The sequence below is a fragment of the Bombus vancouverensis genome, chromosome 17 (assembly GCF_051014615.1).
Source record: "Bombus vancouverensis nearcticus chromosome 17, iyBomVanc1_principal, whole genome shotgun sequence".
In the NCBI taxonomy this organism is placed as follows: domain Eukaryota; kingdom Metazoa; phylum Arthropoda; class Insecta; order Hymenoptera; family Apidae; genus Bombus; species Bombus vancouverensis.
Genome location: NC_134927.1, coordinates 725,101 through 742,961, shown reverse-complemented (window position 1 = coordinate 742,961; position 17,861 = coordinate 725,101). Strand labels below are relative to the sequence as shown.

The following is a 17,861-nucleotide window of genomic DNA, read 5'->3' as shown; positions in this document are numbered from 1 at the left end:
CACCTGCACGAGCGCTTGAAGAGCGCTAAGAGATTGAAACGGTTCTTTAGTCCACGTTTAGCGATTCGAACGCACGGAAACTGACTCGCTGCTACATGCTCACGATTAAACTACTCGAACGAGACTGCCGATACCGTTGTTAGACTCCAACAAGGCTCGAAACGGAGGACCCCAAATACGCACGCTGATTGGTGGTTTTCAAGAAAATCGTCACGCGGCATATTCGCCCGCAAGATGGCGTTTACTGCGTGAATACGCTCCAAGTGCGGGGCAGATCCTTCGCTGGAAGAGCGTGAACGATACCTGGGTGAATGCGAGGCTTCGATGTAATTGGGTAAGAGTGGCGCTCGACCGCTCGGGCCGTTAAAATCCGTCAATTATCCTTACAAGGAACTCGTAGCGTAGGAAATTAGAAATACTGCTACGAATGTTGAAGAGAATCGTTTTGGCTATTGGAGTACCCTTCTAAAATAGCGCCTTGACTGCGAAAGCGAGCAACAACGAGCTACAACGAGACAAAAGCTACATACTATCCAAAATAAACAATCTAAAGTACAACAAAATTCTTACGACAAAAAGAGAAGGTAAATAAAATAAAAAAAATATGTCTAAAAAGACTCAGCTAGCATGTTCCCACAGACAAATCAAATTTTTAGGTAAAAAGAATCTAACTCTATCCCTTCTTTCAAACTACCTCCAGAGAAAGCTCCCCTCCTCCAAGATGCAGGTATAGCGATACAGAACATCAATAAAAACATGGAGTCTAGTTATTTCACAACATGTAAAACAACGGAAAAACTATACGTTATCGGCACTCACTTTTCCAAAACAGACACACACAACGATCACCTGGGCCGAGAATTATTATCTCCGAAACAAATAAACTGAAAAATAAAATAGAGCGAGACATATCGCTAAATAAGGCAGTCTTCATATTCTCTAATGAAAACACCTCGGACAACCCCAAACAACCAGACACAGAAATAAACTACTTTACAAATTATAATCAAACTAAAAATCATTTCCTCTAAATTAAACAATAAAAAATCATCCGCTTTCGACGACGTCCCGAACATTTTGCTCAAACGGTTAACCAACAAAATAAAATGATATTAAACAGTGCTCTTTAATAATATTAGCAGCCATCACAAAAGAAAAGAAAATAAAGACCGCTTCTCACCCTCAAACCTGCGATATATAAGTCTCCTAACCAACATAACCAAAATATTCGAAATAATCATAAATAACCGCCTAGTCTCCTTTTGAACAAAAAAAATAGCGTAATCCTAAAAAAAAAATCAATTCGGCTTCCTTAACAAACAATGTTTAACAATCTATAATCGAATAATCGAGAAAATGAAATGTTTTAGTATTACGCGATCATTATCATGCATATTGTATCATTCTCATTTTGGCACACACCTATGTTTCTTTAAATATTCTATTTTTTGACCATGGAAAACAAATAAGAAAACTATTAATTTCAGCCAACGCTCATACCGCGCTGAGTGCACTCGTTCTCGTCAGTCGACTGTTGACCACCGAGCGGGACGGACCCCTCGGAGCGCGCGTCGGAGTAGACTAACATCCACTAAAGTAGAAGGATCAAGTGACAAAAAAGTGACAAAAAAGTGAAAAATACTGCATCGTCATCATCTCCATAAATACAAATAAAAACAAAAAGAAAATAAAATAAGATAAGACAAAATAAAATTGTATAAAAAGATAGAAGTTACCGATAATGAAGCCAAAAGCAACGAAACGGAACCCACCGTGGACCCAATAAAAAAAGCCATCAAGAGAAAAATAATCTCACATAAAACAGCCAGGGAAATCAACAATATCTTAAGACTCCCCGTCTTAGACGCGGAAACTAAACCCACAACCAAACCTGGTTGCCAGGACGAAAAGACTAGTAAACATCCTAGGAAACACAGTTGTAGATTATCACTCCAGCCAAGAAGAAAAGGCTAAAGAAATGAAAAACATGAAGCCCGTAAGAGCAACCTCGCCTCCAGCAATCATAACAAAAAACAGATTCAGTATACTACAATCTGAACCAGAGCCTCATCCACAACCGGGACCATCAAACTACTCTACTTCGAGCTCAACGCTAGAACAAATAAAAAAGAAAAACGAAACATTACGAGGCAAAATAGGAAAACACAGTCCCACCATACCACCAAAACAATCAACACTGCAGGGGCGACAGACCCCATCGTACAACCCAGGAGGCCCAGCGCCACCAGCATCGCCAAGGGGGGACCGAGCACCGGACGAACGCCCCACCGGATGCTCCGCGGTGGAACGCACGAGCACCCCACCCACCACAAAAGACAACAGGCCACCACCCATAAACATACTCCTACAAGACCCCAAGGACACGGTAACGCTCATAGAGAAAGTAGCGGGCATCAATCAGTTCCATATTAAAAGAATACACTCAGGTAGACATGCACTCTACCTCCGAAACCTACCCGATTTCCACAAAGCAAAGCAAATACTCCTCTCAGCTAACACAACCTTTTACACGTACACACCCAAAACAGAGAAACACCATACATACTTGTTAAAAGGTTTAGACAATAGTTACACCGAAACAGAAATACTCACAGACCTACAAGCCTTGCAAATAGACGACGTAAAATTCACAAAAGTCACACGATTCACGACAAAAAGATCAAGGGAGAACAATATATTGCTCCCAATCTACATAATACAACTATCCCCCAACAGCAATACAAGCAACCTACTAAAAATAAACTACTTTAACTACTACAAGATAAAATGGGAAAAAATAATAAAAAAAAAGGATGACATAACTCAGTGCCACAAATGCCAGCGAATAGGCCACACAGCGCAAAACTGCAACCTAAACTACCGCTGTGTTAAATGCAGTGAGCCCCATAGCCCAGGCGACTGCACAATAAAAAAGGAAAACGCAGTAACCAAAGACAAAATATTCTGCGTCAACTGCAAAAACTATGGACACCCCGCGTCATACAAAGGTTGCCCCAAACTCGTAGAGCTCCGTAAAAAGGTAGCAGATAAAATAAAAAAAGACAAAGAAGCAAAGACACAACGAATTGCCCAAATAAGCCGCAAATACGTCCCAGAACTAAAGTTCTCTGACGTAGTGAAGCAGCAAACAACACTAAATCAAACAACCAAAATCTCCCCACAATCAGCAAACTTAGATCCGCGCTCAAGCCAAAGCCCAATCACAATCGATAACTCCCCCCATCTAAACATTATAAACGTTATCGAAGACTTTAAAAAAGGTATCCTCCAAGCGTTAAAAGAACAACAAATGCAACTAAACGAAATAAAAAACACTCTATTAACACACGAAGAAAGGATCGACGCCATCTTCAGCACTTTCATTAGTACAGACGACGAATAACCAAAACACGCCAAACCAACCATCACAGCAAAAGACAAATAAATTTAACCTAAAACATCTGAAAATAATCGCAATAGATGCTAACTCTTTAATTTCAAACCAAAAAAGATACAGTATGCTAACTCTATTAAATAAAGAAGCCCCCGGTATAGTGCTCATCTCAGAAACAAAGCTAAACAAAAGACACAATGTACACTTCAAAAACTACACCATGATAAGACACGACAGACCGAACGCCAGTCAAGGAGGAGGAACAGCGATCCTCATAAAAAACCCTATAAAATACAAAACGATCCTAATTGATAAAATAACACGTTTCAGAACCCTAGAAACAACGATCATAAAAATAAAAATAAGCAATAAGGAAAATTTATTCATCACTGCAGCCTACGCAACCTACGGAAACCAGAAAGATTTTATCTACGAATTCAATAATCTTTTCGAACTCTTGCAGCTCAACAAACCGGAAAACTACTGTATAATAGCAGGAGACCTTAACGCAAAACACACAAGCTGGAAAAACGAAATAAACAACACGAGAGGCAACTTCATTAGAAACTGGCTAGACAATAAAAGCATCCACTACAAAACAAACTTATACAGCTCCGAGCTACCCTCTTACCCAAAAGGAGGCTCATACCTGGACATATGCCTAGCAGATGCGCGACTAAAATTCCAAAACCTACGTCCAAATAGCACCCTAAAAACCTTAGCCTATGACAGTGACCATAAGTGCCCTAGTATTTCAAATTAACAAAAACACATCTGACTTCCTAACTCTCGAAACCCAGACCGAGACACCCAGGTACAACTACAAAAAGACAGACTGGGAAAAGTTCCAAAACATACTCGAACAAAACTGCGACCTAGAGATCTACAACAACGTCAACCTAACAAACAGACAAATCGACTCATTCCTAGACGAAATAGAAAAACACACACAAATCGCCCTCCAAAAATCCGTGCCAATCATACAACAAAAAAATTCATGCGAGCCCTATATAAACAATAAAATAAAAGATCTACAGCGAGATAAAAGCTACATACTTTCCAAAATAAACAATATAAAATTTAACTATTCTTACGACAAAAGAGAAGAATTAGAATTCCTAAAGTTCCTACTACACAGAATAAAAGCGCAATTGAAACAAGAATTCGCAAATTCTATAAACCATTACTGGACAAACAAAATAAAAAACATCTCCAAAAACGACTCAGCCAACATGTTCCCACAAATAAATCAAATCTTTAGACCAAAAGAACAAAACCCCATCCCACCTCTCAAATTGCCCCCAGAAAATGCCTCCCTCATCCAAGAAGCAGGTATAACGATACACAACACCATCAAAGACACCGAGGGTAACTTCATAATAACTAAAACAACAGAAAAACTAGATATTATCGGCACCCACTTTTCCAAAATACATACGCAAAACGAACACATGGGCCGAGAACAACTAAACAGAATTATCATCGCCGAAACAAACAAACTCAAAAATGAAATGGAACAAGACAAAACAGTCTGCACATTCTCAAACGAAAACACCGCAGAGAACCCCAAACAACCAGATCCAGAAATAAACTACTTCACAAATTACAATCAACTAAACGCAATCCTCTCCAAACTAAACAACAAAAAATCCTCCGGCTTCGACGGCATCCCAAACATCTTACTCAAGCGCCTACCGAACAAAATAAAATGGTACTACACGGTACTCTTCAACGATGCTCTAAACAACACATACTTCCCCAGAAAATGGAATAAAGCCAAACTGATAGCTATAACAAAAAAGGATAAAGACGGCTCATCGCCCGCAAACCTACGTCCCATAAGTCTCCTCCCCAACATAAGCAAAGTATTTGAAATAATCATAAACAACCCCCTAACCTTCTTCTGCACAAAAAATAACATAATCCCAGAGAATCAATTCGGCTTCCGACACAAACACTCCACAATTCACGCAATAAACAAACTTACGTCGGACATCTGCTGGGCTCTAAACGCAAAACAACGAGCAGCCGCCTGCTAAATAGACCTCGAAAAAGCCTTCGACACAGTCTGGATCCCAGGTCTCATATACAAATTGATCAGGAAAAATTTTCCTAAATACCTGATTAAAATAGTCTGGGACATGATCACAAGCAGAACATTCGTAATGACTGAAGGTTCACACTCATCAAGCAAAGAATTCTCCATAAAAAACGGTCTACAACAAGGTACAGTAAATTCCCCGTTACTTTTCAGTATTTACAACAGTGACTTACTAAATCTCTTTAATCTCAATACATCCACCCATAAACGTTCCATAGCCTTCGCAGATGACCTAATCATATACGTAACAGGCCGCAAAACCAAAACAATAAAAACTGAACTTCAAGAACTTTTCAAAAAAATAAACGACTATTACCACGCATGGAAACTAAAAATCAACACAAGCAAATGCGAAACCATACTGTTTAGACCCAAGTCAAGTGAAATAGGCCCAATAGAATACTGCAAAAAATTTCAACTAGGAGAAAAAACAGACAAAGGGGCTCTCATACCACACAAAAATTGCGTAAAATACCTAGGAGTAAACATAGACTATAAATTAAACTACAAGCAGCACACCGAAATTCAACTTACTAAGGCCAATAAAGCATTCTGGAAAATAAAAAAAACTATTCTACTCCAAACATCTCGACAGCAAAGTAAAAATTCTATGCTATCAAGCACTAATCAGACCGATCATAACCTACGGCTGCCCAATCTGGTACAACATATCAGCCTCCCAAATGGAAAAAATTCGCATATTCGAAAGAAAATGCATCAGAGCCTGATTGAGTACTTACAGATTCCAAAATGAGAAATGAGATTAGCACTCACGAGCGACATCAGGACGACGGATCAATTACGAAGCGAAATGAGACCTTTCTTTTACGAGGAGAAGCCGATGTCTCCGTCAGGGAAGCCACCATCGAGCCCCGAAAATAAATGAAGCGGGTCACCAGCCTTCCGGTGCAAGTGCCGCCACTACCCTACAGGCAAACTTCTCACAATACGGTTTAACACAAAAACTGGACATGTAACACACTTCATCGACGCAGAAGCAGGAATCAACCTATTGAAAATGACAAAGTAGACTCTCAAACCTTCGAAGCCGATGAACCTCGAATTTTCTCCATGGGACTAGACAAATATACCACTAACGAATTTATTAGATCTAAAATGTTTGCAAAGAACATAAATTTTTTATAGTACCGGAAGACTTTCTCCTAATGGAAGATGGAATAATAGGACTACCTTGTTTAGAGAAGTACCAATATCAAATTTCCAACGGTAGATTAAAACTTGATAATAAGATTTTATACTTTCAGAAACCAGAATCGATACAACCAGGCGAAAAGAGAGTTCGAACCATCTACCTAGAAGGCAAACCAACGCGAGTATGCTTCTTCAATTCTGGTGAGACAAATCATGAAATTTCTAACGACATTGATAACAGTAAAGGATTAGATCAAATTGCTAAACTTAAAACCATAGTGATAACAAATCATATTAAACGCGAACTCCGCGAACCCATAGAGAAAATATTAATACATTACATTGACGCATTCAATTTAGAAACAGACCTATTACGATGTACTAATCTAACAAAACATACAATCACATTAAAACAAGACGAAATCATAAACACCAAACCATACAGACTCCCAGAGTGCCACAAAAACGAAATCTACGAAAAAAACGAAAAGTAAATAAAAACATTATAGAAGAATCAGACTCTCCGTTCAATTCACCAGTATGGGTTGTTCCCAAGAAATTAGATGCATCAGGAAAACAGAAGTGGAGAATAGTTATTGACTTCAGAAAACTAAACGAACTGACTGACCAAGACGCCTATGCATTACCCGACATAGAAGATATATTAAGCCAACTAGGAGATTAGGATTACAAAACTGTATCAGTAACCTGAAACAACTCGCAAAACACTTGAAAACGTTAATACACACCCGAAGCAAATGAGGTTTACTCAACATCATAGGTTCCGTATCGAAACGTCTATTCGGAACTCTCGACGATGACGATCTTACACTCATAAACCAAAACATGGACAAACTATTCGATGACAACAATAAAATCAAGACTGCAATAGCTAATCAAACAGCTCTTATTAGGAAAATTGTAAACTCGGAAAACCTAAACCACCTAGAGAAATCATATAACGATGTATTAAAACAACAACAGCAGGCAAATATCGATAGATTTATGCTTAAAATGATTGTGAAACTCGATACCGTGATGCAAACTTTAAACTTTCAGTTAGACGAGATACTTAACGTCATAATATTAGGCAACACGGAATAATTAGCCCACAAATACTCGACCCCGATGAATTTATAGAAAACTACACCAAAGCGATAGACAACCAGATGTGCAACACCGCTATCTCTGCCAAAACCGAACAGTTTCAGTTTATACTCGACATCAGTGATATTAAAATCATAGTACCTTTAGTCTCTAACACGGAATGGAATATATTACAGGTATATCCTATTCCGAGTAAGAGAAATGGAGTATTTTTGGCTCCAGTAGTCCAGCATCAAATATATTTAACTTCTGGACTTTCATTTATGAACACTGATATCGAATATATCGACAAACTTTGTAAGAATCGAGCCGGAACCACTATATGCAAACAAACACCACCAATCCATGACAGCGAAATAATAAACTTCAAACCTCCTATCGAACATTGTCAAATAACTGTGTTTAAGATTGAAGACATTAGCTTTATATCGCTCAGAACTAGCAACAGCTACATCGCAATACCGGCAAACCCGATAGAAATGGGCACAATTTGCCAAACGAAACACACCTTGCAAAAACTTGACAAGCCCTCCATTATAAGATCCAACACTTCCTGCGATATATTGTACAAAGATGAACACATGGGTATACTCGAGACAAAAAACGAAGTCAAATGCGAAATCAAAACTAAAACCCTAGCGCTCAAAACAAACGATAGCTTCACTAATCTGTTAGACAAACTCGAGCGAGCATCAAAGGTAATAGATAATTTACAAGACTATAAAACCACGATCTATAAAATAGGCGACGAGATAAAAACTCTTAATTTCGAACATAGAATCAAAAGTATACAGTATTGGGTGCTAACCACGCTCCAGATATTGGGGTACATAGCATCAGGCATGCTAGATATATACGGATTAAACAAGATAGGAGTATTCAAATGTATACCGAATAGTTTATGTATCAATTTATTTTGCTGCAGAAATGAAACCGTAATCAACAGCCATAATGGGACATCCGCACCAGCACCAAGCGCCCCGGTCGCAAGATCCGACATCTATATCCCGACCAACTCATACCACCTCGAAGAAGAAGAGGAATCAGCTGTGATTTTCAAGCCACGCCGAGTCCGATTCCACAAAAGTCTTCTGAAGAAAACTTGAGGGACCAAGTTCAATCTAAGAAGGGGGGAATGTCACAGATGAAATCCGACTAAACAAAACGATGGGATAGCGAAATTCCAAGCGCCTTAGCATGAGTGACTACCGGGGTAGCATCCGGTCACTCTACCCGTTCTCAGAAATATATGATCGAAGCCTTTTCCCACTCCCACGAATAAAAGAATTTAAATACTCCCCCTAAAATCATCCAAGTCAGTCTTGAACAGTCACGCCTAGAGCTCTGAAGTGTATTGTAAACCAGAAAAAAATAAAGTTCCTTTTTTTCTTAAGTTTCTTTCTATTTTACGTGACAACCACCATGGCATTCAACGTGTTAATATAAACATACATTTTATTATTGTTTTTTACAGTCTACAGCATATTACTTAATTTGTTATATTATTTGTTATTAAATAGGTTTTGGAGTTTGATATTTATTGATTCACACAGATTCAGCTTTTACGTTCTGTATTTCACCACGATGTACAGCCATATAAACACACCAGATACACTCAGATGATTAACACGTGGCGTACGCCAAAACAAAAGAGCGTCGTTAGAAGTCGTACCAACTTTGCATGTAGGAACTAGTAATCACACCAACCTAATATTTTCTTCAACATTATTATAGTAATAATTGTTTATACTAATGAAAAAATGTACACAGTAAAGTTGTAATATTACACCAATTTTGTTTTAATTTGCCTATACCAGAACACGAGTGGTCTGAATTGACACCGCGCGAATCGCGGTTGCTACGTTCAATAGGAATGTTATGTTACTATGCCAGAGATATGTATATGTATATGTATATGAATGTGCATCTCTCAAACGGCGAAATTGGATTTGGAAACAATTTCTCTTTGCTAATTTAAAGATAACCGAATATAGTTCGTAAATATAAAATGGTTTAAGCATAATGTTACTGGGGACACTATTTTAGCTCCGCGTTGTTTTCTCCATTTCCAAATTTATATGCTTTTGCTTAGTTATAGATTTCGAAAGTATTACATTGTCAGTTTTTGTACTGCAGCTGCATTTATTGGGACTCTACTAACGCTTTAATTTCAGCAGCGACGGAAGAGAAAGTTTCTTCAGTTGCCTCTCGCAAAGCGCGTGTTACATATTCCTCCGTAACGTTCTCGTATGCCTCTTTGGCTGTAACATACATAAAGAGAAATGATAATTATTTATCCTGGTTTAAAGTTACAAAGAGATATTCCAATTAATAACCAATATTCAATTAATAAACATGTCTAATCATCCACTTGCACATTAATAACAAAAGCGTCAAAAATAAACAAATACGGCGCTTTATTTTTTCATGCGATAATTATGTAATTCATGATATAGACAGTTTGCTATTTCGTCATACTGAATATTAAAAAAGTTAAACAATACTTTTACAGATGATTACAAACCTTCGTATTTCTAATGGGGATAAAATGTATCGATATCATCATACGTTATAACCCAATTATTCTCTCAAAAACTAGTATAAAAGTTCCATCGTAATATACAGAACGTTTACGTTTCAAAGAAAAATGTAAAGTAAGTGATTATTGTCTGACTGTTTATTAACGCACATTAGAACCATAAATGTGGCGAATCAAATTTTTCAGCAATCAAATAACAGCAAATTATTCTTCCACTTGTGAAATATACCGCTGTGCAGTAATAACTAACTATAACTACTACATTCACTTACTATGTAAGTTAAGAACTAATATTACATCATGTTTCTTGACATTGATCTTGACAGTGATCTGTTGATTTCGTGATTTCCTGTTCTTCCACGTGACAACGGCAGCAAATATCACGATGTTGACTTAAATATCGGAGAGATCTCTACAAAAATTAATAAGTCCACTGCATCTATTTACAATTCCCTGGAAATGCCTAAGAAGTACGGTAAAAACCACAATACTGGTGACAATACTAAATTAACAAGAGAAGATCGTTTACGAATATTCACAGAAATTGTTATTGGGAATAAAAGAGCCAGCGAAGTGACAAGAATTTTGGACTTTCCGGTGATCGCACAACGTGCCTAAAAAATATTGTGGCAAAATAGAAGATTAAAGTAGACCAAAAAATCATTGAAACCACCTTTTGAGCAGGAGCATAAAAGAGTAAGAATGGAATTCGTTCAAAATCACATGTCATAGCGTGAGAAGTGAAAAGATATTACATTTTCTGATGAAAAAAAATTTAATTTAGTCAGTCCAGGCAGATTTAAACATTATTGGCACTCTTTGGTTAAATTTCGGTGAAGGAAGTTTGATGGTGTGGATTACATTCAGTTATTTCCAAAAAGCACCAATTTGTATGATCTCTATAAGAATAAATTCAGAACAATACATAGAGTTAGTAGATGATTGTTTGATTACGATCCTTTAAGAAAGTCACGAAGAAAATGTTATCTTTCAACATTCGACTAAAGGATTGGAGACTAAAGTGGTATTCACGCTGCCCGGACTTCCAAAAACTTAGTCGGAATGCTATCAAGAGCCATATATAAGAGAGGCAAACAATATAATAATGTTACTATACTACAATATTTCAAAAATTAATTTGTAATATGGACTATCGAATATTGGAAATGATTAAACGTACTAGTGGAAGTACATGTCATTAATATCATAATTTTTATGTTCTTTGTAATAATTTGGTACATTGTACTTTACACATTACGTATTGCATATGCGTTATTTTGTTTTTATTCTTTTTGTCCTGGTTTATGGTATATAATAGGTAAGAAAATGACAGCGTAGGACAATGATTGTAGCGCTTTTCCGATGATTTCATATGTAGTTCCTTAATATTTTCATTAAAAAACGACACTACAAAAAATGTTTCCTACATCTGGCTCATCTCTCGAAATCACTTGAATTTCGTGAAAGTAATTCTCATATCATCGCAGATCGAGAAAATATTTACGTGGCCTGTTTTAGGTGAAGCACCTTGTATATTGGGAATTACATCAGAAATATTGTTTAATAACCGTTTAAGCCTAGCTCGTTTTCAGAAAGTCTGGTGAGTGGCTAAAATAAAACCGCTTTTGAAGAAGAATAAGGATCAATCGGACCCAGTTAGTTATAGGTCCGTATCACTTTTTCCTAATATTAGCAAAATTTTTGAAAAAATCGTAAACAGAAATGTTATCAATTTTTGTCATAATAATGGTCTTATGTCAAACAAATAGTGAGAATTTCGCAACCACCACTCCTAAGAGGTCACCACCACTTCTAAGAAAACTCTACATTTGGTCTAACATAACTGAAAATAACACCCAGCCTCGAGTTTAGCTCCGATCATACACCCATAATAATTACATACAGAAACAAACCAATACTTTACAACAATCCAGAGACACTACGCAACAAAACCATCAAATGGCAAACTTTTAAAGAAATAATCGAGAGCAAAACCAACTGCAACATCCCATTGAAAACACCCGAACACATCGAACAGGCAGTAACAGCACTCACAGAAACTATCCAAGAAGCAGCATGGACGACTACTATATCTGAACCAACCAACAGACAAACGAAAATAATTCCACCAGACATACTTGAACAATTTAGAGAAAAAAGAAAAGCAAAAGCAAAATGGCAAAAACATAGAATACGAGAAAACAAAATACACCTAGACAGATTGCAAAGGAAATAAAAAAACAAAATAAAAGTGCACAACAATAACGAATTCACAAAATTCATAGAGTCACTTTCTGCACACGAGAACTCCAACTACTCCCTGTGGGAAATCACGAAAAAAATAAAGAAACCAACAAAACTAGTCCCACTAATCAGAAAAGCAGACAACGCATGGGCAAAAAGCAGCGAAGATCAAGCTAAAGAATTTTCCAACCATCTTTACAACACATTTACACCACATAATATCAGCAACAGCAACCATAATAGTCATACGGACGAGGATGCGCAAACCACTAGTACCTCAACTGACAAACACTACACCATACCCAAAACAATAGCACAAAAAATTAGAAACATAATCGAGAAAACAAAAAATAATAAAGCACCAGGAATCGACCTAATCAATGGCAAAATCTTGAAAAACCTTCCGCCAAAAGCGATACGACAAATTACAATAATAGTTAACGTAATACTAAGAACACAATGCTTTCCTAAAATTTGGAAACTGGCACAGGTCATAGTGTTACCTAAACCAGGCAAAGACCCACATCAAACTACATCATACAGACCAATATCACTACTTCCTGTGTTTTCTAAAATACTAGAGAAAATAATATACGATCGCATAAAACCAATAATAGAGAAGGAAAAATTAATACCGGATCACCAATTCGGATTCAGAAACAAATACTCCACTATAGAGCAAATGCACAGACTGGTCAACGAAATAATACTAGCACTAGAAAACAAGCAATACTGTACAGCCGTCTTTATGGACATAGAGAAAGCATTGGACAAAATAAACCACAATAGCATTCTACAAACAATCAGGAAACAATTCCCGGAGCAAATATACCAATTAATAAAATCTTACTTAGGTAGCAGAACCTTCGTAATAAAAATCAAGGACTCCGAAGTATTCCGAAATCAAAGACATCAAGGCAGGGGTTACGCAAGGAAGCGTTTTAGGACCAATACTATACACGCTATACACGGCCAACATATCAACATCTACCAATAGCAAAATACTGACATTTGCGGACGACACAGCCGTACTAGTCAGGCACACTAACCCAGAAACAGCAGTCAAATTACTACAAGAACATACCACAAAAATAGAAAAGTGGCTGCAAGTTAAACAAATTAAAGCAAACCCCGAAAAATGCAACCACGTTACATTCACACTGCGAAAACAGATACCACCAAACATTATACTGAACGGCACGCACATAATACAAACAAGGCAAGTCAAATTGCTAGGACTCCACCTAGAAACACAACTCGCATGAAAACAGCATACTAAATCAATACAGAATACAGATAACAAGGATACAAATGCATTGGCTAACAAGTCGAAAATCGAAATTAAGCATGGAAAATAAATTAAAAATATACAAAACGATCATAAAACCAATCTGGACGTACGGAATACCACTATGGGGAGACAGCAGCAATGAGCCATATAAACAAAATAGAGACAGTACAAGCTAAAATTCTTAGAACAATAGTAAACACCCCATTGTACCTTAGAAACGAGGATATATAGAAGGACCTGGGAATACCAACGGTCATAGAGGAAATTAGCAGACACGCAGGAAAATATAAAGAAAGAATAGGAACACACCCAAACCGGCTAGCTGTGGAAACAATCAACACCTCAAACATGGATAGAAGACTGAAAAGGAAACACCCAACAGACCTCACAAAGGACACAACCTAACCAACACGAAATGGTATCCCACTGGGGGCAGCCACCCACATGATAATCTAACAGCTAAAAGACTCTACCAAATGTCCAAACTGGACAAATTGTGAATGTAAACAATTAAATAAAAAAAAAAGAAAAGAAAAAAAAATTTGGTCTTTTTAGTTTTCTCAAGCACTGAAGCTGAGATGTAGTTGTTGTCCGTGATACTTGTAGCGCTGGCTGTAGATGTGGCTGCTGAGGTACTGCTATTTTTCTTCTAATTTAGATGCGTGGAAGAAAAATAGGACACGGGCGCTGGGATTCGAACCCGGGTCCCGAACTTTCGTAACCTAAGGCGCTAACCACTGCCCTACCGTGGTCCGGTTGTAGTTACTGTCGAGTGACGGTATTTGTTGTCGAGTGCCGCCACAAAGCCATAGACAAAAGACTGCGACGAAGTCAGACCATAAACAGTATACAGGCGACGTTGGCTTCGGGATTTTTAGTTATTGGATAACACAGCTAGCGTGCGGATCTGGACCAACTCAAATTGTATTCTTACTTATAATTACACTTCTGCATTAAAATATATTTCTACCTTACAATTCATCCACGAGTTTCTCTGTTTATACATCAAATAACCTCAACAATAATAAACATTTTTTACAGCCCATCGATACTAACGCGCAATACGCTGCCATGGACACACAGCTATGGATTGAGTTCATTGTACCGATCATTTTTTGCGAATATCTCGGAAACTAAGCGAGACCGTCGATTACGTATGTAGGAAAAATCGGAGGTGAAGTAGCTTTTTTGCAGTTTGACAATTCAGTCTTTTCTTTGAGGTATATTATAATTTACGACCGACCTATTTCAATATTGCCACGTGAATGTTTCAAGTGAAATTTCCGTAGGAAATGAATTTCTACCACATTTTTGAGATTTTCTACAACTGCGGAACATCAGCGTGTGAGCAGCACATTTCCTCTGACAGCGGTCTCCTCTAATGGTTGCAGATCCTGCAACTGGATCCGCATACAGGTAGCTGTGGTCACAACGGAATAACTATAGCGCGTTGTTTGAACGTACCTCAACTTTCTGCTTATGAAAACCGTACCTGGTAAGGTTTCGCGCCAGGTACAGATACGTGAAGAAAATAATAACGTATTTGCTATCGTAATCTAAAATCTCCGAAAAGTTTTCTATCTTATTCGGGATACCATTTTGTTAATTTATTTTCATCTCGACACAAGTTATACATGTAATATCGTGATGTAATATGTTTACAAAAAGTGGACAATAGAGATGTTAATCAGACAGAAAAGACGATTGTGGCTTAACTTGAACTATTCATACCAAACGTACAGAACACAGCGCAATCCACACTCTCTCGGCAACGCCACTCGCAACCTCCGTCTCCGCTCGACTCGCACTCGGCTTCTCGACTCGCACTCTGTTTCTCGACTCGCACTCTGCTTTTCGACTCGCACACTGTTTCTCGACTAACTGTTGTCGCATTCCATTGCCCTTTTCCTAGGCCCACCGCACACGTGTTCTGCAGACGCTCGTGGCCAGGGTCACGTAGGTCTTTTCCACGAAACTATGCACTTGAAAAGACCGATGACACATTGATGGGCCCGACGGCGCCTCGGCTCTCGCGACACTGTTCATAGTTCGTCCGATATTGCCCAGGCCTTTCGTCCACGATACTACATACATTAACTTAGGTATCATTTTTAAAAAATTATAGATTGTGGCTACTAAGTATAAAATATAATATGAATGAACAATAATTTTTTATGAATATACTAGGAAACTGATAAGAATATGATTAGTAATATATACGTATATATACTAACAATTACTCACATTTCATTGACAAGTGTCCAAAAAGTTCGCAAGCTGCCAGATTAAACGCATGAATATCTTTTGCACCTTGAGTAGATTTTCTGGCCCAAATATAAATTCTTACGTCTCTGCACTCCTCTTTATTTTCTTTAATATTTGATTTACCTCTCGTAATATATATATTGTGTGCTATTTGTTTATTTTGCAAATAGTCTATTATCAAAAATGCCCAATTAACAAAGTCATCCATATTCTGGACATTGGAATACTTTATACAAAATCCTTTTGCTGGGTAGTTTCTTAATATTTGTATAGGCCCTGCATGTTCTTCAAGATCCTGAAAAATATTACTAGTGTAGATAATAATGTTATACAATAACAGATATCAGTGTTAACGAAATTATATTGAAAAGAAAATTACAAAAGTTGCAATAAATAAGCAAAGAATTTAGCCTTTTATCCATCAGTAACATATGATAATTGTTATTTAAATTTTCCGGCATCTATTTCAAGAAGGTTTAATATCTGATAGACATTACAATTAGTTAGACTAACACGTGACGTTATATATCAATAACGTAACGATATATCAATTGTTAATCATCTTCACCATTAAAATGTAATTAAGAAAAGTGAAAGATAAAATGATTGTTTTATATTGTTCTCGTTAATGATATTAATTAGATTAAGTTGCATTTTTCTGTTAATACTCTCCACATATGTCAAAAAATATATTGGATGAGTAATAAAAATGATTGTAGTAAGAAAGTTTAAAAGAAGATTGTAACGAAACAAATTATGAAATAGTATTGTTAAAATTATTACAATTGAAAATCAGTTTACTCTCTGAGAGACTTTCCTAATTACATGTTAGCATGTTTCTATACATCCAAAATAAATACTTGAGCAGATGTCTATCTTCTTCTACACCATTTACAATAGGAGGTGCAGCTACAAATTTCTTTTACTTGGGATGATAAATTTAGTCCCACAAATAATTTTTATATCATTAATAACCATATATTTATTACATATTTTCTATTTTTCACAGAGAATGCTGCAAATAGCGAGTCAGAAGCTTTTAAACAATTTATATATGTCGGGTTATCATTAGAATTTAAAGCGCGTAACGATTCTTCGTTTGAATTAGACATTGTTTTACGAAACAGAAATTATATTTACGCGAATATACAAGATTTTACAAAATATTATGAATAATGAGTTTAATGAATGATAAGATTAACAAACGATAAGTTTAAGTAATGATTAGATTAAAGAATAATAAGTTAAACGAATAATAAGAGGAACGAATAATATGTCTTACGAATAATGAATCTAACGAATAATGAGATTGATAGGTTTTACGAATAATGAATTTAATTTACGCTATTAACAATGTTCCGGAGTTCAAACGAATCCACGGTCAACGGGATAACTCTTTACTATGCGTAGAATAATTTTGAACACAAAAATACGATTGCTGAGACACTCGGTAAATTGCTCGATGTATCACTTTCCAAGGCGATCACACGAATGAATATCTGATGAAAATCTTTTTCGCTATACAACTGCATTTGTTTGTTATATGCTCGCTGGAGGCATCGAGAAGGTTCCAATCGTTGTTGCTAGGCAATTTCTGTCAAAAGTTTGTTGTATACTCTTTGGAAACATCGAGAAAGATCCAAACGCCGTTACTAGGCAGTTTCTGTCTGGAGATTGATTCCTAATACAACGTGTGTCCCATTATATCGACATTTCCAAAGTACAATTCTATGTGATTTATAGGGAGAACAATACAACCGATCCACAC

At 36.9% G+C, this 17,861-nt stretch overlaps 1 protein-coding gene across 1 annotated transcript; it reads right to left on the bottom strand.

Moving 5' to 3' along the window:
• Positions 1–9,877: 9,877 nt before the first annotated feature.
• On the bottom strand, positions 9,878–16,391 carry LOC117165322 (GDP-D-glucose phosphorylase 1-like). The gene is made up of 2 exons (XM_033348740.2): positions 16,073–16,391; positions 9,878–10,015 (listed from the first exon to the last, which is right to left on the bottom strand). The coding sequence occupies exons 1-2, from the start codon at positions 16,299–16,301 to the stop codon at positions 9,897–9,899; spliced, it is 348 nt and encodes a 115-aa protein (XP_033204631.1). The 5' UTR covers positions 16,302–16,391; the 3' UTR covers positions 9,878–9,896.
• Positions 16,392–17,861: the final 1,470 nt, after the last annotated feature.

Excerpts from the sequence above, each read along its gene's own strand:
- LOC117165322 (XM_033348740.2), bottom strand. The coding sequence starts at position 16,301 with ATGGATGACTTTGTTAATTGGGCATTTTTGATAATAGACTATTTGCAA. Across the intron at positions 10,016-16,072 it reads TGGACACTTGTCAATGAAAT|CCAAAGAGGCATACGAGAAC; the intron begins GTGAGTAATTGT and ends TGTATGTTACAG.